Source organism: Neofelis nebulosa, chromosome 5, assembly GCF_028018385.1.
Source record: "Neofelis nebulosa isolate mNeoNeb1 chromosome 5, mNeoNeb1.pri, whole genome shotgun sequence".
NCBI lineage: Eukaryota > Metazoa > Chordata > Mammalia > Carnivora > Felidae > Neofelis > Neofelis nebulosa.
In genome coordinates this window covers 113,995,943-114,022,604 of record NC_080786.1, presented here as the reverse complement: position 1 = coordinate 114,022,604, position 26,662 = coordinate 113,995,943, and the positions used below count along the sequence as shown (strand labels likewise).

The 26,662-nt window shown below is 34.2% G+C and overlaps 1 protein-coding gene across 7 annotated transcripts in view; it reads left to right on the top strand.

The window, feature by feature from the left end:
- The window catches only part of EPHA6 (EPH receptor A6), an 872,130-nt gene that overhangs the window by 517,759 nt on the left and 327,709 nt on the right, over positions 1-26,662 (top strand). For all 7 annotated transcript variants that reach the window (XM_058731672.1, XM_058731667.1, XM_058731668.1 and 4 more), the window contains one exon: positions 14,911-15,035. In XM_058731672.1, coding sequence (XP_058587655.1) covers positions 14,911-15,035 — 125 coding nt within the window. The remainder of the gene's footprint in view (positions 1-14,910; positions 15,036-26,662) is intronic.

Genomic DNA, 26,662 nt, shown 5'->3' with positions numbered 1-26,662 from the left:
AAGAAAGAAAGAAAGAAAGAAAGAAAGAAAGAAAGAAAGAAAGAAAAAGAATTGATTGGGGCTGATTTGCAGTGTTTGAATGTTGAATAACAAAAAGAAAGGCAAATAGATTCTGGCAAGCTGATGAGAGCTGGTTTCAGGCACCATATATTTCTCAATCTTATCAAAATGTAGCATTATCTCTTACATCATCATAAAAATCGGCTTCTCTTGATGTGGAGGTAATTACACATAAGAACCAAGAGGGATTTTTAAGGATTATCATTAAGGGTCTTATCTGAATGACTGTATGTGGACTCAACACAGGCACTTGCAAAAGTCACCTGTGGACTAAGTCACTACTGATTTGGCTGTGAAGCCATAGGCTTTCTTCCAAAATTCCAACATTAGATGCATATCAAGATTGCCTATATCCTAATAATTCTACTATATTTAAATATACTCCCAAAACAAAAAGGTATTATAAAATTTTTTTTTAAGTTTTTATTCTTGAGAGAGAGAGCACAAGCAGGGGAGGGTGAGAGAGAGGGGGAGACACAGAATCCGAAGCAGGCTCCAGGCTCTGAACTGTCAGCACAGAGCCCGACGCGGGGCTTGAACTCAGGAACCACAAGATCATGACCTGAACTGAAGTCGGACACTCAACTGACTGAACCACCCAGGCACCCCTCCCATAACAAAAAGGTACTATAAAAGAGTCTATACTAAGAGACATGTATGTACCTAGGTGGGAAAAACCAAAAGGGACTAATCATAAAAAAAGAGGTGAGAAATTTGGACCCAGGTTTATTTCAAAGAACTACCGTCTATAGATCTTTGCTTCCTAAGCTGTGTGCCCTGTGGAGTTGTTCCCTCTAATTACTTGCAAATATCCCCTTATCTAAACTTCCCTTATACATTACCATAAAAATGGCACATTGATATGTGTAATCATTTCAGTCAGGCTCTCATGTGAAACTTTTAAGCCAACAATACCATCCACAGTTATACCACTGGCTTTGAACCATGCCCATTATGTTGAAACTCTCGGGGAGGAAAATCTTTTTCTTTACCCTCTTTTGTTTATTGTTTGGAGCCTACACATAAAATTGACAAAAGGCAGATTACAAAGAGAAAAGACAAATTTATTTATGCACATACATAGGAGTTCAAAGAAAAATATGTCTCAAGGAGATGGTCAGAATTTGGGACTTATAACACATCTTAACAGGAAGGGGAGGGAGATAAGTGAATTTATGGGAAAACAAATTATTTTTTAAAAAGATAAATGGGCTCTTAGAATAGATGAGAGATAGGATAGTTTGGTAACAATATCTGTTTAGGTAATTTCTTATTCTGGTGCTAATTTCTCTCTGGTGATTCTGGTGGTCTCCTAAATGTGACACCTGAAACCATAAAACTCCTAGAAGAAAACATAGGCAGTAATTTTTTTGACATCAGCTATAGCAACATTTTTCTAGGCATGACTCCTCAAGGCAAGAGAAACAAAAGCAAAATTAAACCAGACACACCAAAATAAAAGGTTTTACATAGCAAAGGAAACCATCAACAAAACAAAAAGGCAACCTATGGAATGGGAGAAGATATTTACAAATGATATATCTGATAAGGGTAATTTGCAAAATATATAAAATATATAAAAATATATAACTTATACAACTCAACACCAAAAAAAAAAAATCACAATAAAAATGGGCGAAAGATCTGAATACATTTTTCCAAAGAAGACATACAGATGACCAATAGACACATGAAAAGATGCTCAACATCACTAATCATCAGAAAAATGAAAATCAAAGCCACAATGAGATATAACCTCACACTTATCAGAATGGCTAAAATCAAAACCCACAAAATAACAAATGTTGGCAAGCATGTGGAGAAAAAGGAAACCTTATGTGCTGTTGATGCACTGCCTGCAATCGCAGGTAGTACCAAACCCTACGTACTCTGTCTTTTTTCCTATACATACGTACTTGTGATAAAATTTAATTTATAAGTTATGCATAATAAGATACTAATGACTATAATAAAATAGAAGAGTTATAACAATAGACTGTAACAAAAGTTTTGTGAATGTGTGCTCTCTCTCAAAATATCTTATTGTACTATATTTATCCTTCTTTATGTGATGACGTGAGATGATAAAATGGCCATGCGATGAGATGAAATGAGGAGAATGACATAGGCATTGTGATGTAGTGTTAAGTTACTATTGACCTTTTGATGACACATCAGGAGGATCATCTGTTTCTGGACCACAGTTGACCACAGTTAACTGAAACCATGGAAAGTGAAACCATGGATAAGGGAGGACTACTCTATGAAGTGTTGAGGGAAATAGAACAGCCTAAAATGTGAGGAGATGTTGACTGAAGTAAGGAAAGTAATCTGAGCAAATTATTCTTAGGTTTTTATGAAACACAGCTTCAGGCAAGGAAACATCATTGTGAATATCTAAGGAAAAATTGTCCAGCAAGAAAGGGTTGTTTCTTTGGGGATTTATGATATAGGACAATTTTTGCCCTGATAGGTTACTTCTCTTTGAGCAAAGATTTGGTTTCCCTAAGAAGCACTCAAAATTATGTAGCTGAAGTCTACAAATACAAATCAAAGAGAAATATACACAAATTAATATACATAAATTAAAAAAAAAACCTATCAGTTGAAATTGAAGTCAAAGCAGAAGATCATAAGAATTATAGTAAGTGACATATTCTAAAATTTTTATATAATAGTATACACTTTCAGGGTAACACTCAAAATACTTTAAAATATGGTATAGGAATTAACCAGATAAGAGACCATTCACTGTAAACCATTGATAACAGCCATGATAGTGAGTTCCTGCTGAATGTCAGCACTTCAGCGTTGATCTTCCTATTTTGTTTCCTAACATTTTGCTGACACCTAATATAATTTAAATATTCAGAAATTATATGTTGCTGAATTTCAGTATTTAATTTTTGAAATTAATGTTACATTTTATGTATATTTCATGTACACTGTACCATTAATTATAAGTTAATGCTAAGAAAACAAATATTAGTTGGTTTCATAAACCCACCTTGGAAATGTATAGACTAAAATAAAACTTATTTTCATTGGCATACTTTTTTTCCCTATAAATAGAATTTAGGGGGGAAAAAAGCAAGATTATTTAGCATACCATATTACATTTCAAATGAAGTATAAAAATGTGCAAAGATTTACAGCATTGTTATGAATAATAATCAATTCTTTTTAGTTTTAAAAATCTTTGCGGGGCACCTAAGTGGCTCAGTTGGTTAAACATCTGACTTGGGTCAGGATCTCACCATCATGGGATCAAGCCCCACATTGAGCTCCACACTGGCTGTGGAGCCTGCTTGAGATTCTCTCTCTCTCTCTCTCTCTCTCTCTCTCTCTCTCTCTCTCTCTGTCTCTTTCTCTCCCTGTCCTCTCAAAAAATCTAAATAAATAAATAAATAATAAATAAATAAATAAATAAAATCTTTGTAATACTGTTAACTTCTGTAATACATATGGAACAATGGCATTTGGTTTGTTAACAAAGTAATCACAAAAATCAAGGGGGTAAAGTATAATATGCACTGAGTGCCTTTGAAGGTACTGGGAGAAAGAACATGAAGTGGAAATTATGAGCTAGCAGCCAGTATGAGAATACACAGGCTTTTCATCCTCATGCAGTCAGTGATTTGTAAACAACAATTACTAACTAGAGAAAATGAGAGGAAAACACAGAGCTCAGCCAGGTGTTATTTTACGTCAGTGATTTACTCTGCTATTTGATCAATGATGAGAACAAAATCACCCATATCCTCAGGAAGCCATGAATGTTTCAGAGCAGCTGTGGGAGCACCTGGCTACTTGTCCTACACAAAGACTACCTCCATCAAGGAAGAATCAAGATTTATTCCTCTCGGCTTCAACCAGAAACAATGCCAATGAATCTGCTGTTGCATCGCATTATTTCTTTAATGAGAGAACAAAAGCAGTTTTACAGTCCCATTTCGGATGACTTGGCAGGAATACACTTGCGTCCTCCTGAATCAGTTGTGACAGGATCATTCAACATTCCCTCAAGTGGCCAGCGATATGAGTACTTTCTCCCTTTATATATCTTCTGGAAACACACACACATATGCGCGCACACACACACAGTTGTGAATAGCTCTCACTTCCAAAAAGTAATAAAGAAAAAAAATCCCCAAACACAGCTTTTTAAATATTTTACATCTGGGTTTTATAGAAAACAGAGAATCTAAGGGCTATAGCCTACAAAATCTATAGAATCCAGCAGAATTTTACTGACTGAGATGTGTTAAACTGTGGCTAGGGAAAGTGAGAGCACAGCTCATGGGGTGGAGCAGGTACAGGGTTGGGGAAAAATGCCTTTAGAATTAGTGAAAAGGAACACTCTCAATCAATAATCAAATAACTCAGAGTATTTTTGGTTTTCCTATTATTCCTCAATCTAAATACTTTTTTTTTCAAATGAGACAGTTAAATAATGGAAAATATTGAAAATTCAATAAACTAATTCAAGATGGATTTTAATATTATACATATTAAATTATAGCATATCCATTTTGATTGATACAGCATATTCAAATTCCTATCACTTTGCCTCTTTACTTATTTTATGGTATTCATATTATATGTTATTATGCTATATTATAGATTATTTTTTCTTATATTAATCTACTCTCATAAAATGATGTCATATACCTGGAGTATATGACTCAATTGACCATTGCTCCTATGGTACCATAGAGGATTTATAGAACAAAAACCCCATGGACAGGACAATTATCTGATAAGGTTTGAAACAAGATTTAAACAAGTTTTGAATAAAAGAGATTCACATAAAAGTTACCTGATGTGTTTGTGTGGCACTGTACTAGGTCCTATGGAAGGTTCAGATCCTGAAATGCCACAATCACTGGGGTACAGTCCATAAGTACCAGACTTAGCCTAGAGTCCACTTCGTACCTCTTATGTAACTGCAAGTTGCTTCTGTTTGATCCTATGTCCTCATCTTTAAAATGAAAATAACTGTACCTACAAAGTTAAAATGTATATTAGATGATACATCTGAAGCGCACAGGAAGTTAAAAAGTGAAGTATAATATATCATTATAGGGATGCCTCGGTGTCTCAGTCAGTTAAGCTTCTGACTTTGGCTCAGGTCAGGATCTCAAAAGTCCATGAGTTCCAGCCCTACATCGGGCTCTGTGATGACATCTCAGAGCCTGGAGCCTGTTTGGATTCTGTGTCTCCCTCTCTCTCTGCCCCTCCCCTGCTTGCACTCTGTTTCTCTCTCATAAATAAACACTTAAAATTTTTAATATATTATTATATACTCTATAAAGAGGAATATCAAGAGCTTATGATAAAGGCAGTCAATTGCTAGATGTCATGAGGAATAGATAGTAAACCTTTTAGGAGTTCAGACATCAAAATCAATTGCATCCAAAGTGATTAAAGAAGTCTTATGCTAGTTCATAGTTCTATCTGAAGGGGAAGAATGGTAATTGCTGTGATTTTATCTTATATTATGAACCATTCCTTAAATGTGAATCTTTCTTCTAAAATTCCCCGGGTCATCCATGGGTCATTTCACAGCCCCAAAATGGAACTAAAACTGTCTTGTCTGTTTATGCACTTTAGGTGACAACAGCACAGAAAAAGATTTTTTTTCCTTCTTAAGACATCCAATAAGCAAATCCATAACATTTATAAAACTAATTTTCATAAAGCTTCTTGGGTTAAAATACTTTTGAATCCAGTGTTCTTCCATCTAGCTTCCTCTGCAATTTTGTATCATCATATAAATTCAAGGATGACAAAAATACAGGGAAAATTATAATTAAATGACTCCTCCATAAGCCACATGTATTACTTTATGGTCATAGCTTATAAGTCTGTTAAATTTAGGTTTAAGTTTTTGAAATTTATTAACTCTTCAATTGTATTTTTGAAAACAATTTCAGAATGTCACGTTAGCTATGAGACGACAAAGATTAGTTAGGTTTTTAAAAATAAAATCGTATTCCTTTTAAAGTAGTTTCAAAAGGTACAGATAATATAATTTGTTAATATAATTTAAAAATCAGTAACTGGTCAATTGTTAGATTCACTTCCGTTATTCTCTTGTTACATCTAGTTTTCCTAGGCTAGCATGAGAAACCACTATTAATAGCTTGATGTGATTCCATTTTAAATGTATATATGCATATGTACATATATTATGCATATATATGCATATATATTCATTATATTTTTCATAGATATCCCAGGGTTCAGTTTTATTCAGAGCAAAGAATAAAAACTTTTGGTCTAGAAGAAACTCAGCCATAGGTTTAGAATCTGTACTCAAACTATGCATGCAATGGCAATAGTATTCTGCTAATATAATTGTTTTGCTGCTGCATTTGTCTACTATTTGTCTAATGATAATAGTTTAAATTTTTTAGCATTTATTCATTTTTGAGAGACTCTAGAGTGTGATGAGGGGATGGGCAGAGAGAGAGAGAGAGAGAGACAGACAGACAGAATCTGAAGCAGGCTCCAGGCTCTGAGCTGTCAGCACAGAGCCCCACGTGGGGCTTGAACTCACGGACCATGAGATCATAACCTGAGTTGAAGTCCAACACTCAACTAACTGAGCCACTCAGGCACCCCAATGTTAACAGTTTTAAATAGAATAGTTCAACTAGTGTTTAGAGCAGTTCTTACAGTGTTAGCGTCAGGGACAACATTTCACTTCTCTTCATACTGCTGGCTCTGTTTGCATACATGGGCTTCCTCTTTAATAAAGTCTGTTTTGGTATTGAAGTTCTTGCAGATCTCCTCGTTTTCCTCTTGATCATATTGGCAACAGTATTGGATGTAACATCAAGAAACCTTTGATGTCTAAGTATTTTGCAGCCAGAGTAAGTTCAAAAAGTGTTCCTTGGTTAACTTTCAGGGATTCTTAGTCCCAAACAGGTATATCATCTATTTGCTTTTCTTTGTTCTCATCATCCTCAAAAGGAGGGTCATCTCTCAGTACTGAATGACCTTTTTATAAATATTGCTGAACTAATATTTAGTAGGGAAACTAGGTCATCATTTACCTCATCATCCATTCCCAAATCTTCCAATATGGTCTTGATAGTTATACAATTTGGTTATATAATAGTTATATAATTTAGTTAACAATTTGGGGGTATCTAGTATTTAGAATTTTTTGCATACTTTTTTAATGTTTATTTATTTTTGAAGGAGAGAGAGACAGAGTGTGAGCAGAGGAAGGGCAGAGATAGTCTCTGGAGACACAGAATCTGAAACAGGCTCCAGGCTCTGAGCTGTCCGCACAGAGCCTGACACGGGGCTCGAACTCCTGAACCACAAGATCATGACCTGAGCCAAAGTCGGACACTTAACAAACTGAGCCACCAGGGGCCCCTAGATTTTTTTTTAAATCACAGTATGAATGTTGGTTTACGACTTGTTTTTTTCACGTTAAGTATGACACTTATTTTCCCATGCCTGTGTATATACATCAGTTTTAAAACAGCTTCATTAAAATCTATTGTATGGAGTTCTTTCAAATGTCCAAACTTTTTTTTAATGTAGCAATAAAATTTGTAAAACTTTTTCCATTCACTATATTATTTTATGTTTTTAAGTTTATTTATTTATTTTGAGAGAGAGATAGAGAATGAGGGATGGGCAGAGACAGAGGGAGAGAGAAGATCCCAAACAGACTCCACGCTGTCAGTACAGTGCTGGATGTGGGGCTTGAACCCACAAACTGCGAGATCATGACCTGAGCCAAAATCAAGAGTTGGAAGCTCAACCAACTGAGCCACCCAGAAGCCCCAATTCATTATATTATTTTAAAGATTTATGTTTTTGCAAATTTTATCACTTAGCTGCCTCCTTTCCACAGTACTAGTTAAAATTATTTTAGTTGTTTATGTATAAATGACTTTCCTGCTCATTTTTTTCCTTTTTTTGATGTTATTTAAATAGGCTCATCTTTTTCCCTGTATGTGGAACAAATTTTTCATGAATCAGCTGAGGCCCAGGAGTTACAACCCATATTTAAATATAATATTTTTAATCTATTTATATAATTTTCATATATAATTTTTATAATTATACAGTTCAAATAATTGTATTTTTACCTAGAAAAATTACTAGAAACCAATATTCTTGATTTTAATAAAATGGGATGCCATGAATAAGGAAATTGTTTGAAGTTAAGCCAAGAAAGGACACATTCTTGATTTTGGCCTTCTAGAAAGGCCAACTTTCTGAGATACTGGTGAATATCATATGTTAAATGCTTAGAAAATACTAGCACAACATAGATCTTTTTGCTAAAAATTGACAGGTAATAATAAGGTCAGCAGAATCTCAGGCTGCTCTAATTTGGGAATACTTTTTTTTGTCTTTATATTTCAAAGAAACTGCATTTTATAGCATCTGTCATATAAACAATTTCTTAAATGCCTCTGGAATGATATAATAGTCAGGAGAGGTATGTGGTATAAATTACTATAAACAGCAGCCTAAAGACAAGCTGTTACAGTGAACGCATTAAATCAGCCAGTCATAGACTAATAAAATAGAAATTAAAAAGGCACAGATTATGCTGAAAAGAACTTTAAAGATAATGCTTCAGGTTTTACTCTCTGTAATTAAGTGCTGACAGTGCTGTATCATTTTAACTTATTATTTAAAAAGTGATTTTTCACTGCGGCCTCCACAGGTGGTGAGAGTTTTCAGCGCAAATAATTCCACAATTTTTCACTTGTCTTGTCAAGCTACCTACCAGCATCACATTGATATGGTAGGAAGAAATAGAGTGACCAAGCTTTGTGTTACATGATGTTAGTGTTTCTTTGGGAAAGACTTGAAATTCAGAGCTAAGGGCTTTTTTAAAATACAGAACAACATTAACCTGGAGGAAAAACTGGAAAAAAAAAGTAGTCCAATATCACCAATAGCTTAAGGTGCTATAATCAGGAAGAAGAAAACCTCTCCCTTTTTTAATAAGAAAGGCAGAGAAGTGAGAAACCTGACAGACTATAGGTTAAATAAGGAAAGTCTTTAGGATGAGAGTATCCAACATTTTTCAAAATATGTTTAAAAGAAACAGATTGAATACTTTTTTAAGGTTGTAAATTATCAAATGAATTAGGTAATTAAACAAATAGATGCTTTTTATCACTGCTTTAGAACTTTTTCTTTTGTTTTAATTTTTTTAGAAACTCGTTTTTTTTTTTTAAACCTACTCACTTTCCCTACAGAACCATAAATGTATCTATCCCAAATTAAGGTCTTTAAAGATAAACCAGTTAAAGTGTTGTAATTTTCCTGTTACTACTGTAACAAATTACCACAAATTTACTGTTTCAAGAACAACACATATTTATTATCTTATAGTTCTGGACATCAGAAGTCCAACATGAGTCTTACAGGTATAAAAACAGGGTTGTCAGGAGGGCTGGTTCATTCTGGAGGCTCCAAGGAGAATTCATTCCTTCCCTCTTCTACTTTCTACAGGTTGCCTACATTCTTTGGCTCAGAGCCTTCCTTCTGTAGACAAGTCGCCTCCTGCCTCCCTCTTATGGCACTTGTGATTACATCAGGCCCACCTGGGTAATTCAGGATAATCTTTCCATCTCAAAATCCTTAGCTTAATCAAAACTGCAAAGTCTCTTTTGCCAGGGAGGAACATTCACAGGTTCTGGGGATTAGATGTGAACCTATTTGTGAGCCATTATGCATCCTATCACAGCTGTCATACGGCTCAGCATACCATGTTATTCCCAGGTACAGGACAAAGCTAGACACTAGAAAGAAAATAAAGCATCAATTCTGCTGTATATTTCATGTATATTTCAAACTCAGAACCAGATTTCAACCACATGGGGAAAGTAGGTAACAATATAGATTGCTATTAAACTCTGATTATAAGAAAGACATCAAAATAAAAGCATATGAGGCAGATACTGTTAAGATATATTATGTTGTATAAAGCATAATATATTTAATAACTATTTCCAAAACAAGATATCGATCAAAAGTAGTTTCAAAATGTCAATTAACATGATAAATATCACATTCACAAAACTTCACAAGTAGAATTGTATTGATTATAGCATGTCTCTTTCCTGAGCATCTACTGAAACACTACTCCATATTCTTGCTTGGCAACTCTACCCATTGGTTCATTGACAAAGAAAAAGGGAAAATCATAGTCTTAAAAGTTGGTTCTTGATTTGCAATTTCTGGTGTATATTATTTATTTATTATGCCATTGTTATTTACTTATTATGTTGTTTACATTTCATTATGCCATTGATTATACCCCCCTCCACCACGCACACACAGACACGCATACATCTCTCTGGAAAGAAGCACAGGGAAGAAGAGAAAGGAAAAGAATAAAGAAAAGAGAGTGAAAAGCACTAAAAAGGGAAATGAAGAAAGAAGAGAGGAAGGAAGGAAAAGGATATGAAAAAGAGAAAGAAAAAAAAAAAAGAAGTATGATAGATAAGCAAAAGTGAAGAGTTAATTCCATTAATGCTAAAGGTAAGAACCAGGACCTAGGTTAAAGTTACAGGAAGAAAACAATGACTCCATATGAGAATTTGTTAACAGTTAGAGATTTTCAAAAAGAAATGGACAGCCTTATGAAGTAGTGTACTCTTTAGAGCAACTGTTGAAGCAAGAAGTGGATAATCAGCTAACAAGAATATGTTGAGGAATTTTCTGCATTGCTGAAATAATATACTAAATGACTTACAAGGTCTATCCTAGTACTAAGATTCTACTATTTAACATTTATTGTGAAGATTTCCATTGTCACAAATACATGAGTGTAGAGGTGTGTTCTTGGTCTCCCCCATCTCTCTCTTCTTCACCTAAACACACACACACACACACACGTGCACACATGCGCACACACACACACACACACACACACACACAATTAAATCTTCATTAGGACCAAAATAATTACCTAGAATAATTTACAGTTCTTTCAGGTATTTCCATGTAAGCATCAGAAAATAACACTCATCCTAATGTGAATGAAATCTCCTTTGTTCACTAACTCCACGATGTACTTTTCTTGTTTTGCCATGTAGTTCTTGGTAAACTATTTGAGATTCAGAAAATGTAGTAATCAAAAAGGGTTGTATTAAAGCCATTTTCAAAAATGTGGTAATCTATTCAACAATCATTTATTTTGAAGGTCAAAGCTAAGATTTTGAAGGCTTAAGAAAGGATGTATATCAGAAATACAATTCTACTGAAAACTATACTGAATACACAATTCTTTACTCAGGAAACATTGCTTGAGCCTTCAAGTCTTTCAGTTAGTCTCTGATCTGACAAACTCCAGAAGATATTATTTCCCTATTTATTTCTTTCTCTGACTTTTTAGAATCAGAAGTAAGAATCAATAGTTGCCCTCTGTGTTCTAAAATTAGTTTTTCTCATGTGGAGGAATAAGTGTATTTTCCCCTTTATGTTTGTTGGTACTACAGTGTTGTCACAATATGCCAAATTCAGATGTTGTATAAATTCAGGTTATTAAGAAAACAAATTTGTCAAATATATTCAAAACAGATTCTTGAGGTTTCATGTATTGATGCCATATTTTAAAATGAAATTCCATATGGTGCTAGCCTTCTCACAAAATAGAAGATGCAGCATTTGGGATGTATATTGACCTATAAATTATTTCCCACATCCTCTGCTTTAATTCATTAACTGTTTAAATGTGTGCCTAGTGTATATTGCGCAGCTCTTTTCAAAAACAATAGGTTAATACATAGCGTGGTTCAGAACATCCAAATCATGTAAAGCACCATTCTCTGTAAAATAACAAAATAAAAAATGTGTGCATAAAGTATGAGAACTCTAACAGAACCATATAGGAAATTTCAACACTAGAGGAATTGTCTGATAAAGTAGAAACATAATTGAATATTTTTCCATGAAAGTAATAATTATGGAGACTATATGAAAATATGGAAATATGGAATAGGATTTCAAATACATGGTTATGCAACTATGTAAAATATAGACATTTACATATAAAGAGGATACGCAGAAGTGAAGAGATTTTAGAGTTTATATGATTCTTGGACACTGAAGTCCATGTATAAGTGAAGAATTTATAACTAGATTTCTTAGAAAATAGTATATTCATTAGTACTTCCCAGAGTAGTTAAAGAATAGATTTTCTTTATTTTATAGAGGTATAGGAGAGGACTCATAAAATTTAGGTGATGTACATGTACTGTTAATTAACCAGTGGGGAATAGGAAATAGAAAAAATAATACCTGTGTGTTAATCAATAGTTATTCTAATATGCTGCCATAATTGAATTTATTATCAGTTTTGCAAGAATTATATCATGTGACCTTGAGTGCTAAATAATTATGTGGCAAAATGTAGTACACTGGTAATATTATTGCCTTATGACATTGCACATTAAACTGAAAATTACCCATAAGATTGTATACATGAAAAGGACATTTTTAAAAATTATAATGAGTTGTTATATAGAAGTCAACTTCTAATTTGTATGATTCATCTTAAAGTTTTAATTTTTCCATAAAACTCCATTAATACACTATTATACTACAGTTCAAGAGCATTAGTGAAATTTATTAATGGTAGTTTATTAGTACTGAATATGACTCAGTTTAAATAATGAATTATCTGAGCACTTTTTCTTATTTACCATGCTATCCACTTCTGTTTTAGCTTATAGCACACTTCTACTTTTTAGCGACTTCTGTTATTATCATCACTCATTTTTAAAAAGGTATTTTAGTGCAATGATGCTTTCATTGAAAAGCTGGAAAGAGCTTTAATATAATTTTAAAGTACTTAATTCCTTGGGAGAACCAAACTTTTCATTCTCACAAATTTAAGAAATACTTTATCTTTACGATGCAAAGGCAACATTCAGAAATAAAATACCAAACCTAATACTTGAGCCTTCCTTACAAATTTAAAGTATATTTATTTTAATCATAGAGAATCAATTTTTTCAAATTCTATCCTCACCTGCAATTGGCTCATTTGAATAGATTTCTGGAAATGAGTTGGAAAGACATTGTGAGTTCATAATGATAATTCCGATATGAGTTTACTATTACAGAGTTTTTATGTACCTTCATTGATCTGATATCTGTATCTCCGTTTCCTGTTGAAGAAAACAAATAAACAGACCTAGTCCTCAGTAACACCATAATAATTACTCATTTGCTTTAACCCTCAACATACGCATAAGGATTCAGATTTACAATACGAATACTACCAACAGCAATATCATTACTAAAAACAGTTTAGTAATTTTTGCAGATTTTTTTTTAATCCTGAAAACTACCTCTTTGGGATATACACTAAGTTACTATGTTTTAAGTCACTTTAAGTAGTTACTCTTGGAAACTGCCTCAATACACAGGTTTCGTTTTTCTTTTAATTTTTTGATATTACTTTTTTAAATAATTTGCTTTCTAACCATTTAACTATTCACAGAGTTCCAAAGTAAATCTTCAAGGGAAGGCATATTGAGACTTCTGTCTTCTAACCTTATCATGTCCATCCTGTTGCTTCCCACCCCTAAGGGTGACTATTGTTATTATTTTTTTATTCTTGGGCTTATCCTTACATTGTTTTTGTACATTTTCCCTCCTTACTTTTTTTATTTAAAAATATATCCTGAAAAAACTCCATTTTTATATGGAGTATTTATAGTCATAATTCTCTGGTGGATGTAGCATAGGTTTTCAACCTGTCCCTTTTTGATGGACAGTTAAATTATTTCCAGTCTTTACAAATAAATCTCAGTGAGTAATCTTATAAATATGTCTCTCTGTGTTTATTCAGTGTGTTTTTGGGATAGATTCCAAAAAGCCCAAGTGTAAATGAACATATAATTTGCCTCAAATTGTTAAATTTCCCTTCATAAAAGTTGTACTATTTTGCATTACCACCGACAATGTACTAAAGTGCTTTTCCCTAAAGTCTAGCCAATAGAGCCTGATGTCAAATTTTTGGATTTTAGCCAATCTGATTAGTGAAAAATGATACCTCAGTATATTCAATTTTTATTTTTCTTTTTATGAGTGAAATTTAACTTCTATGCAAAAACCTGTTGTTTTAAAAATTAGAATACTTAAAAATGAGTATTTTGTTAGAGAAAATTATGATATATAAATCCAGGGAAATCTTGGAAGTCAAATGCAAGATTACCTTAGATTAGGATTGGGTTGCTAATACAATGTTATATAGGGGAATAAATACATACTTCTGAAAATAAACTTCAGAAGTTAAATGTGTCAATTTTATTCAAATGTCACAGAAACCATGCAAAAGAAATAATTTTCACTTTGATATGCAATAAGTTACTAAAGATAAGATGTTTGTAATATAAAGTTTTATAAAGTACTAACAGTTTACAAAGTATTAAGTCTTGAAGAGAAAGAAAAGTCTATAAATGATCTTGTAATTTCAGAGTATTTTTCTATAGTAGATTTAGATTTGATAAAATACAGGATCCAAATGTATTGTACCTCATGTCATAGACTAAAACCAAAGCCATCTTAAAGAAAAATCTCCTCTAACAAAGATGAAGATGATTTCTGGCTCTTATTCTTGGACTATTTGAGTTTTTCCTATGTTCCCTAGTAGTGCTTCTAAATATATTTTAATACTTTATTTGGATTAAATAGAGTAGATCCTGAGCCTTTCTTATTAATCTGACATCAACAATTGCTATCCGCTTCAACAAGAATTATATTTTCCTTGGAAGACAAAATATTAACGAAAAGATGATGGAGAATGATTCCTGCCAATTAATTCTTAGTTATTTTCTTTCCTTTCAGCACCTTCCCTGATAGGTGTGGTAAGGAAGGACTGGGCATCCCAAAATAGCATTGCCCTATCATGGCAAGCACCTGCTTTTTCCAATGGAGCCATTCTGGACTACGAGATCAAGTACTATGAGAAAGTAGGTCTTATTTGGAGCTTCCTAAAGAAACTATATATACATATATGTGTATATATGTATATATTGAGCATGTTGTTATATTATTTTACTTTAAAACCTGTTCTGTGACATAACTTCATACCTACTATGTCTTTCAAAACTCTAGTTTACTACTGTGCTTATACTTTTCTTAATTTGTCTTGTTTTATGTCAGATGATAAAGTTAAAAGACATAAGATGTTCATCTCTGTCATGATTTACTATAGGGATTTTTCCAACATAGTAAGAGGTAATAACTCCTTCAACTTAACAGTTTAGCTGACATAACATTGTTTCTAAAATTCACTTGGAAGACATAGTAAAATGGAATTGCTGGAACCTAAAGAAGGAGTTTGTATAGCCCATATTGTTTGCCAATGAGTTTACAGTTACAATTCTCTATAATTTGGAAAGGATGATTTAAGGGATAAATGGAGTTTTACATTTAGGTCAGCTGTTTTACTTTTTTAAGAAGCCACCCAGATAAATCTGGTTTATAAATCAACTTAATCTTAATTTTCATTTTTGTCATTTAAAATTGTTCTCAATTACTATATTTTCCCAAATTATATACTTCCTTACCTTTCTTGCATTCACATTCTTTCTTTATGTGTTTTTCCCTTTATTCCTCACTATTATGATATTGTTGCTATAGATATTATAGGAGAGGACATAACAATTCTAATATGTCTCAATGTGCTAATACTGCTCTGGAATATTGATAAAGGGAACATTAAATTTTAAAAAAATAATGTAAAAATTAATATAATTTCTAGTTGTATACTAAAGTAAGAAGGAACTTCTTGAATTTCTGTAAATTACTAGAAGCAAAGGAACATCACAAATTTTGATTTCCTTTGAAAAAATATAGGTCAAGAACAGAAATAGAAGTCTATCTTTTCCTATTCTATTGATTCTGAGCAAATGTATGTTTGAAAAAGGGAGAGGTAACTCAGTAGCCTGCCTGTACCCATTTTTGACTGTCTAGTAATTTCAGCATTATGTAGTCAATGAAAACTGTCGTTATCATGAATTCACATGAGTAACTCCATAGTCTAAGAAAAGAGAAATTTACTGAGTTTTAATTGGATTACAGACTGTGCACATTGGCCAAACCAGCATGTGCTCAGAAATCCTGCTGAGCTCTCCTTTCAAACGTTACAACCTCTAGCATGCTGTCACAAAGTAAACATATTTTCTGTCTACTAGATTAAGTAGATCTTTAGATATGCAAAAATTCTCATTATTTAAAAAGCAATGGGCACAAATATATCAGCAACTTTTCAGAATGAAAATATCCCTCTATGCTTTATAAAGGCTATATTTTGTACACAGAAAATAATTCTCATTTTATAGTCATTTATGTTTCGAATGTTGTAAGATGAATATAACTTGTAATATTTCCAATTAAGGACAAATCATACAGATTCTGTAAAAAGGGAACCATAATCATCCAATCAAAATTTTAGAAATCCATAAAATTCTGAAAGATGCTGGCATAATTTTCCCGTTTTAATGGTGGAATAAATAATGTGATGAGGGAGTCTATTTTTTAAGAAAATGGCAATGATGCAGTGCTAGTGGAGTTACTAAACTTGTAGTAAACATGGAGGTGGAAGCCATGGATTCCTAGTTCATATTCTGATTGTGATGCTCATTATGCCTATGGCCAAGAAAAGTCAATTAATCTTCCTATGTCTCACACTTCACTTTTACAAAATGGAAATGAAGAAAGATATCAAGTCTTCTAGTGGGTTGTAAGGATTAATTTTATAAACAGACCCAAAGATGAAAATCAGTATTAGAAATCATTTAATTTAATTTAAGAATTAGCAGGCGCCTGGGTGGCTCCGTTGGTTAAGCGTCTGACTTTAGCTCAGGTCATGATCTCACAGTCTGCAAGTTCGAGCCCTGTGTAGGGGCCTCTGCTGACAGCTCAGAGCCTGGATCCTGCTTCATATTCTCTCTCTCTCTCTCTGTCTCTCTCTGCCCCTCACCTTCTCACACCGTCTCTCTCTCTCTTCAAAAGTAAATAAAATTTTTTTAAAAATTAAAAAAAAAGAAAGAATTAGGGAAATAATTGACATATAATATAACATAGAATCATTATACAATAGCATGGGAATTGTATACAAACTAAATAAAGATCATCATCTTTTCATATGTAGAGGCAACCAATCAAAGGTGTTAGAATATCAAACCTTTCAGAGAGGTTTGAAATGATTAATAGGATTAAAACCTTTCCCAACCATGCCTTCATATTGTAACTGTACATTTTACCTATTTGCTTCTATAAAGTGATTTCTCCTTCCAAGCAAATATTTTTTAAAAACTTATAACAAGGACAGCTTATAATAGAATTCCTAGTTGGAAGTGCTAATTTCCTTCTTTATTAGGAACCTAAATATTGCAAAATACAAAGAAGAGCAAAATACAAAGAAATATATGTACAAATGATGCTAATTTTGGAACACAAATATCCCCTCATATGTGTATATGTATGTATGGTTACATAAATATAGAGAAATATAGAATGGAATAGAGTGTACACCATGCTGTTTCAGGTGTTGCGTGTTGAGTTGGAGTGCAATGGGGGACAGAAGTATATGAATGGAGGCAAGGAAGAGAGAGGGAAGTAGCAAGCTTAGATAAATATGGATGGGTGGATGGATAGATGGATGGATGGATGGATGGATGGATGGATGGATTGATCCTAAATCTCATTGCCCATAAGCAAGCCCTGAGACAGGATTTTGTTAGCAAGTGATTAATTAAGAAAGTTCCCAGGAAAACCGACTGAAGAATGGGGAGGCAGGACTATAAGGGAGTTCTGGAGTAAATTACATCTCAGAGTTCATCCTATGGAAATAACAGAAGCTGAGCCCCCATGCTCTGGCTCCAGTCAGTCATTGGCTACAAGTCTTAATGAGATGTACAGAAAAAAAGTCATTGGCACTTCTGGTTCTCTGTAGTGGCTTTAGTAGCCCAAGTTTAGGTCTTTAAAGAAGGTGCCACATACAAGCCTTCACAGTCAAAAAAAACCATAGGCACTTGGTTGGGGGGGATTGGGAGCGGGAACACATAAAGGTGGTCCAAAGGGATCTGATGGTACACCAACTATTAAGTAAGGTAATTCAGTGCTCAAAGAGCTGTGAAATAATTTTAATCCTGGGCTCATTGTAATATTCATATTCTCCGCAGTCTTTTAATAGGGGTGCCTCAGTCTTTAATTTGTGGCTTGTTAAACTTTCCATTTCCTTTTAATCAAAGTCAGTCTGTATTGCTAACTCATAATTAATACACAATCAATATTTACACTATTCTCTGAGGAATTCATGCTGTTTTATTAAGTTCTTCTTAAGAGCATTATTCTATAAATCAGGAAAGAAGTTTGGTGCTTAGAATGTGCAGTGTCCACAAATATCTGAGATCAAGCAACATACCCTTGTTACCAGTGACTTTTTCTCACAGAATGTGTAACATTAGAAAAAGGCACTGGCCTAGGTGGTCAAAAATTTGAGTTTGGCTCAGATCTTAATTTTCTCAGTCTGGTTTTCTCATCTATAAAATAAGGGTAGAAAAATAATTTCATAGTTCTAGCTGTTTCCAGATGCTACTGTGTTTTTATCCATATAGATACATTATCCCATAACTCAAATAACTGTAGTTTTTCATTTATGTCTACTAAAATTAAATGCACACATACACATTGCAAAAAATATCTTACCACAGGGAACAGTAGTTTTCACATTATAATTACATATAAACACTACCATTGTCTTCTGTGTGTGATGAGAGGGGTATGGAGAAGAAAACATATTGTTTGTTGATTATAACTAATTAGATATTGTCTCATCAGTTAATTATTCCTCCCCAATTCTTAGTTACTTTTTTCATACTCAAAAAATGTTTAGTTTTTTAAACTCAAGTAAATATAGTTTGAACGTGAAAAGACACTTAAAATAACGAAGAAAGTCAAATATGTTACCAAAAAGTTATATTTCATTTATTTACTAACAATGTTTTTCTCCAAAAGCAGAGCCTACTCATAATGAGGGAACTGTTAAAAATAAAAGACAATTTAAGTGATACAAACACGCTTTATTTAACACTTTGTGAAGTGGGCAGTCTCCTCAAGAGAACCATGAAATGGGGTAGAAGGTGGGAAACTTTTATAGGATAAAGAACAAAGAGGAGAAAAATAGAAAATATCTGGCTGAGGCCACATATTTAACCTTGTTTGGGGTGAAAAGGAAGAAGGAAAGAAGTACAGAGTTGACTTGGTGCTTGGGGCGGGCCGACTGGATATATGCATTTTTGGTCAGAGAATTTACAGGGGTACAAAAGTTGTATTTGGTTTGCTGATGTGGTACCTCAGGTGAGGGCAGCTCTATCTTCAGCCTAGAAAGTCGTTTCAGCAAAACTAAGACATTATCACTCCCAATCTCCCAGTCTCCACCTCTCAAATTTGCAAACCTACTTGGCAGCTACAAAATACCAAAAATTCAGTTGAACATCACACATGCCCCTTCCTTATCTCTTCCCTTCTCTCTTTACCCTTTGTGTTCACATTCTTGATTTTTCCTCTCCTTTTTGTTCTCTGCCCAAGGCACTTTTCTTTCTCCTGCTTCTTTGTTCTTTTATTATATCTATCAAAGTTAGTCTTGATTAGAGTCATTCGTGTGTGTATCTGACTCTCTCACTAGTTTATGAGCCCTTGAAGAAAGCAGATCATTTCTTGTCTTTGTCACTCAATGCTCAATCAGTGTCTGATGCTGAAACAATGGTCTACTTTCAGTCATATTCTAAAGAAATTACTAAAAATCCTCTTTGTTCAGCACTCATTCCCAGAAAACTGAGAAAAGTCACTCAGCCACTGTGAAATTAACCCAGCAATTTAAAAAACAGAGAAAGGAAGCCTCCAGAACTCCCTATTTCTACCTGTTCATAACGAAAACCGATACACAAATGTCTATCAACTAAGAGGACGTTCTGTTACTACGTAGAATGTAAGCCCATCAGGGCAGGGATTTCCTTTGTCTACTTTCACACCCCCAGCACTCAGAAGGGTACACCACTAATAATTCATGGACAATGGTTGTCCAGTTACATGTCAGGTACTTGTAAAAGTGTTTTTCATGGATCGAATAATTCAATCTTAATAACAACCTTTTGAGATAAATACTATTACTCTTCCCATTTTACAGATGAGGAAATTAAGGCACAAGAAATCAAAAATCACAGAGCCAGTAAGTGGTTGTTAATGCTGGCCTTGGTACTTGCATCACAATTGGATGTCTCAAAAAGTCAGTGCTTTCTGCTGATATTGATTTTCTGGGTTCCCTGAGGCCAAACACTTCATTATTCTCCAACGCCCATTTTGCATCTGTAAAATGGCAGTGATTAAACATACCTATTTCACCAGGGTGCTATACAGTTCCACTAATTACCAACTGGTAGCTCATTTTGCAAACATGAATCCCCCATAAAGGTTCATTATTCTTACATCCAGTATTTAAAGACACTGTGACTGGTAAAGTCTTTTCCTAAAGTTCTCTTGTTAATTTTTACCACGGTCAGCAGTTTTTAGATTTTGTTCAAGAAAACTCATCATGAGAAAGGAAACATTTCTTATATCCAGATGGTCAATAATTATCTACATAAAATACTGAATTAATATATCTGCCATTGTTTCACCTAGTTTGCTAATAAAGTATCTATTAGTTTTGTATAGAATTACATAATTTCATGTCATGAGAAAAACGTATTATTTTAAAAAAAGGTGAGGAGATTTGTAGGAAGCTTTCGATTATGGGAAATATTTTTATCCGTCAGGCGTAATTTAAGGCAGGCTCTTTTGAGAGAAGTTTGCATTCATGGTGTCCTTTATGAAGTCACATGTTTCTCAATACCAAACTTTATACAAGTCTCTTTGTTTCTCCCCTCCTCTCTTATTCTACTTTCTCAAGATAGTTTTACCCCAGATAACAATTCGATAGTGAATAGCTTTTTTTTCCTAACGATAACATAATCAGTAAATCTACACTTAATTTGATTAAAAATAAAATAATCAACTACAGACATTTTTTTAAAAACTTCCCTTTTTAGAAAATGGTCAGTGTACCTTCCTAATTTTCTTTTGTTATATTTCCTTCACTTTGGTGTTTGAAGAAGTAAATTTTCTCTTCACTTCAGAATGCTACCCTTAACCTTCATCCACTCTTTAGTTCGGAAGCATATCTCCTTCGTTCTTTGCACCCTCCTTTCCCGGTGGCCATCTCTAACTTGTATATTTTGCAACCTAAATATAAACTTGTGTGTAAACCTACATGTGGTTATTATGTAGTAACTAAGAAAAGTGGGATTGAGAAAAGGGCATAAGGATCGCCTGAATCACATGAGGATCTTGTTGAAAGGCATACTATGATTCAGTTGATTGGAAGTGGGTTGGGGGCATGGCGAGTGGATTGAGGATTTACATCGGGAACCAGCTCCTGAGGGATGCTAGCGGTGTCACTCCAAGGACTGTGCTTTGAATTGTAAGTCTCTAGAGGCCCTGATTCTCCATTACCTCACATTGCCAAGTGTGGATGGGGGGAAATAATCATGACCTTTTAAACATACTCAGGAACTTAAACATTGAACCATCTTTATAAATGGCTAAGAACTTTATAGGTATTATAAGATTCATACAATATTCAAACCTAATATGTTAGTTTGAAGTAAAATGCAGTGAGGACCAAGTCAATTTCAGATACAATTTAATGCTTGCTTCTATGGAAATGAGCAAATTCCTGAGCTGTTAAAGTTTTGTGTTGTTTTCTTTCTTTCTTTCTTTCTTTCTTTCTTTCTTTCTTTCTTTCTTTCTTTCTTTCTTTCTTTCTTTCTTTCTTTCTTTCTTTTTCATAATCCTTACTTGTTATGATGTCCACCACGGAGAAATTGGATATGAGCATTTGGTACTAATTAAAATAACATTACCTGATGGAAAATGGACAACAAGGGAATTTACTGATACAAACACTCATTAAGGAGATTTCATAGCCAATTTCCATGTTGTGCAGCAAACACCACACTGTGCAGAAGCCTGCCTGGTTTAGTGAGCCCAGGGAGTCCCACGGTGCCTGGGGCAGAGATTCTCAGGATAGCAAGCCTGGGACAGGTGCCAGTACTGAATCAAAAGCGGCATCTGTATGGGTTTCACATACCAAAATAGAAAGAAATTTAAAAGATATTTATACTGTTTCATCAAGCATAAAGTCTACACACATATGAAAATTACAAGTGTCTATTAACTATTCCAGTTTTAAGTTCTCTCCATTTTCATACAAGTTATACTATCTTTATCTTTCATTTGATTTAAAAAATGGATTCACTTAAAATTATAGAAGCTGAGCTTAGTATATCAAAGGCTTGGTACATCCAAAAAAAGGGAAAAAAATTAGTTGGGAGAAGTAAGTACTCTAAATATATTTCATTCAAAAGTTTATACCTAAATTTATAGACTGAAATGAAGTTATAAACATAATGAATGTCAAAAATTTATGTTCCTGTTTCCAAGAACAATAAAACTATACTCCCTCCATCGTGCTCAAAGGGCCTGGGATGCTTTGGGCCATATACAGTCACCCGAAGTGCCATTCTAGCCCTGATGTTCTGTGTAATACTAGGTAAGTGTAAAAGAGTATGCAAAATTAGTGTTTTACTGTTATATTTTCATTCCTCCAGAAAATTGCTTCTGGGCAATAACAAGGACACAAATTGAAACTTTCTCTAAATTTCTGATCTATTTTGGTGAAAATCAGACCAAAAAACTCACTGACAGACACCAATTTTTCTAATGTATATTTCCTTGAACTGATACTGCATTCAGCCTTCAAAGAACTACTCTTCCATTAGTGGAAAATGTAAGTCTAATGTTGCTGCTTTTGAAAGTTAAATACACAACTCAGACATCTAACTTTCCATCCTAAAATGATGGAAGAATAAATACAATTATATAATGCCTGTCGGTAAATCTTGCCAGATTTTCTAATATAAATTTCAAGCTAAGAGCTGTAACTGTATTCTGTTATATTACCCTTAGCAAGTTTTTTCATCACTGGCCTTATTAAAATGTTGACTGAATCATATTCCCTGGGGAGAAATGTAAGCTTTGCTTACTTTAAATGTAGTTAAAAATACAACCATATTTTTGCCTATTCTTTAGACAATTACCATGTGGGGCTGGCAGTACAAACATAATTACCAATTCATAATATTATCCTTTCTCTTCTCATACTCTACTGCTACTGTCTTTCACCCCACACTTAATAAGAAAACCCACACGTTGAACAAAGATACATTTATTTCTTCAGAGGATTTTGAGACCTGTAATTATATGAAAAATCATGTGAAGTTGTCTTGAGACATCTCCTATAAAAGACAGGGTGGCAGGGTGCATTGTTTGCCTCAGTTTTCCTTGAGGGATTTATTTAGGAAATGCCACTAGAGGAAATATGGACCATGAAAAGGGTAAGGCAGAAATGAGCTATTCTTGGTAGCAAATCAGGAATTTGGTGGGGTTTCCTCCCTAGAAATAGTTCACTTCCATAAATACTTTTGGGAAAAGTGTGTATGTGTTTTGAAATTGTGCCTTTTTTTTAAGTACAGCTTTTTTTAGGCTCTGTAGATTTCAAAATATTGTAATATTATAAAGAAAATTCACCTTTTTAATAAAAATTTTCCATAAGAAATATGTGGGCTGCTCTGTGCCTCTACTGCATGACTTGATTTGCAGGGATGTTTGTTTGTTTGTTTGTTTGTTTGTTTGTTTGTTTGTTTGTTTTTCACTGCCAGAGGGAAGTCTAACATCCAGGATTTGTAGTGTATCCAGAATAGAGTTAGGAAACCAGCCCTTATTTACTGTAAGACCATCATTTGAGTTTTGTTGGATAAATTAGAAAAACAAAAATGAGTTGGGAGCTAAATTGTTTGCACATTTCTGATCCTTGAAACTATTTTTCCAATAGCGGATGGAGGTAGAGAACAAAGTCTTGTTAATAACTAAGTTGGATTATGAAAAAAAGTAATACTAATAACATTTACTGAGTGCACGTTAACTGTTTTAACTCACTGTAAGATGAGCTAATTAGCAGCTAGCTCATGAGAGACACCTACCTACTTCTTGACTACAACTTAGATTTTAGCCTCCAACTGACAACTTAATAAGAAACTTTAATGAAAATATATTTAGATATTGGGGAAACATTAAAAGTGACTAGGCTACTGTTTATTTCATTTTTCTTCTGTTATTTATTTAATTTTTTGTGTCTCTGTGGTCAATTCATCCTGATATTTTTGAAATAAAATATTTGACACATAAGAACAAACGTGCTCTAATTTTTTTTATTTATTTTTTTATTATTTTATAGTTTATTTTTTTTAATATATGAAATTTATTGTCAAATTGGTTTCCAGTCAACACCCAGTGCTCATCCCAAAAGGTGCCCTCCTCAATACCCATCACCCACCCTCCCCTCCCTCCCACCCCGCATCAACCCTCAGTTTGTTCTCAGTTTTTAACAGTCTCCTATGCTTTGGCTCTCTCCCACTCTAACCTCTTTTTTTTTTTTTTCTTCCCCTCCCCCATGGGTTTCTGTTAAGTTTCTCAGGATCCACATAAGAGTGAAACCATATGGTATCTGTCTTTCTCTGTATGGCTTATTTCACTTAGCATCACACTCTCCAGTTCCATCCACGTTGCTACAAAAGGCCATATTTCATTCTTTCTCATTGCCACGTAGTATTCCATTGTGTATATAAACCACAATTTCTTTATCCATTCATCAGTTGATGGACATTTAGGCTCTTTCCATAATGTGGCTATTGTTGAGAGTGCTGCTATAAACATTGGGGTACAAGTGCCCCTATGCATCAGTACTCCTGTATCCCTTGGATAAATTCCTAGCAGTGCTATTGCTGGGTCATAGGGTAGGTCTATTTTTAATTTCTGAGGAACCTCCACACTGCTTTCCAGAGCGGCTGCACCAATTTGCATTCCCACCAACAGTGCAAGAGGGTTCCCGTTTCTCCACATCCTCTCCAGCATCTATAGTCTCCTGATATGTTCATTTTGGCCACTCTGACTGGCGTGAGGTGATATCTGAGTGTGGTTTTGATTTGTATTTCCCTGATAAGGAGCGACGTTGAACATCTTTTCATGTGTCTTTTGGCTATCCGGATGTCTTCTTTAGAGAAGTGTCTATGCATGTTTTCTGCCCATTTCTTCACTGGGTTATTTGTTTTTTGGGTATGGAGTTTGGTGAGCCCTTTATAGATTTTGGATACTAGCCCTTTGTCCGATATGTCATTTGCAAATATCTTTTCCCATTCCGTTGGTTGCCTTTTAGTTTTGTTGGTTGTTTCCTTTGCTGTGCAGAAGCTTTTTATCTTCATAAGGTCCCAGTAATTCACTTTTGCTTTTAATTCCCTTGCCTTTGGGGATGTGTCGAGTAAGAGATTGCTACGGCTGAGGTCAGAGAGGTTTTTTCCTGCTTTCTCCTCTAAGGTTTTGATGGTTTCCTGTCTCACATTCAGGTCCTTTATCCATTTTGAGTTTATTTTTGTGAATGGTGTGAGAAAGTGGTCTAGTTTCAACTTTCTGCATGTTGCTGTCCAGTTCTCCCAGCACCATTTGTTAAAGAGACTGTCTTTTTTCCATTGGATGTTCTTTCCTGCTTTGTCAAAGATGAGTTGGCCATACGTTTGTGGGTCTAGTTCTGGGGTTTCTATTCTAGTCCATTGGTCTATGTGTCTGTTTTTGTGCCAATACCATGCTGTCTTGATGATGACAGCTTTGTAGTAGAGGCTAAAGTCTGGGATTGTGATGCCTCCTGCTTTGGTCTTCTTCTTCAAAATTACTTTGGCTATTTGGGGCCTTTTGTGGTTCCATATGAATTTTAGGATGGCTTGTTCTAGTTTTGAGAAGAATGCTGGTGCAATTGTGATTGGGATTGCATTGAATGTGTAGATAGCTTTGGGTAGTATTGACATTTTGACAATATTTATTCTTCCAATCCATGAGCAGGGAATGTCTTTCCATTTCTTTATATCTTCTTCAATTACCCTTATAAGCTTTCTATAGTTTTCAGCATACAGATCTTTTACATCTTTGGTTAGATTTATTCCTAGGTATTTTATGCTTCTTGGTGCAATTGTGAATGGGATCAGTTTCTTTATTTGTCTTTCTGTTGCTTCATTGTTAGTGTATAAGAATGCAACTGATTTCTGTACATTGATTTTGTATCCTGCAACTTTGCTGAATTCATGTATCAGTTCTAGCAGACTTTTGGTGCAGTCTATCGGATTTTCCATGTATAATATATCATGTCATGTGCAAAAAGTGAAAGCTTAATTTCATCTTTGCCAATTTTGATGCCCTTGATTTCCTTTTGTTGTCTGATTGCTGATGCTAGAACTTCCAGCACTATGTTAAACAACAGCGGTGAGAGTGGGCATCCCTGTCGTGTTCCTGATCTCAGGGAAAAAGCTCTCAGTTTTTCCCCGTTGAGGATGATGTTAGCTGTGGGCTTTTCATAAATGGCTTTTATGATCTTTAAGTATGTTCC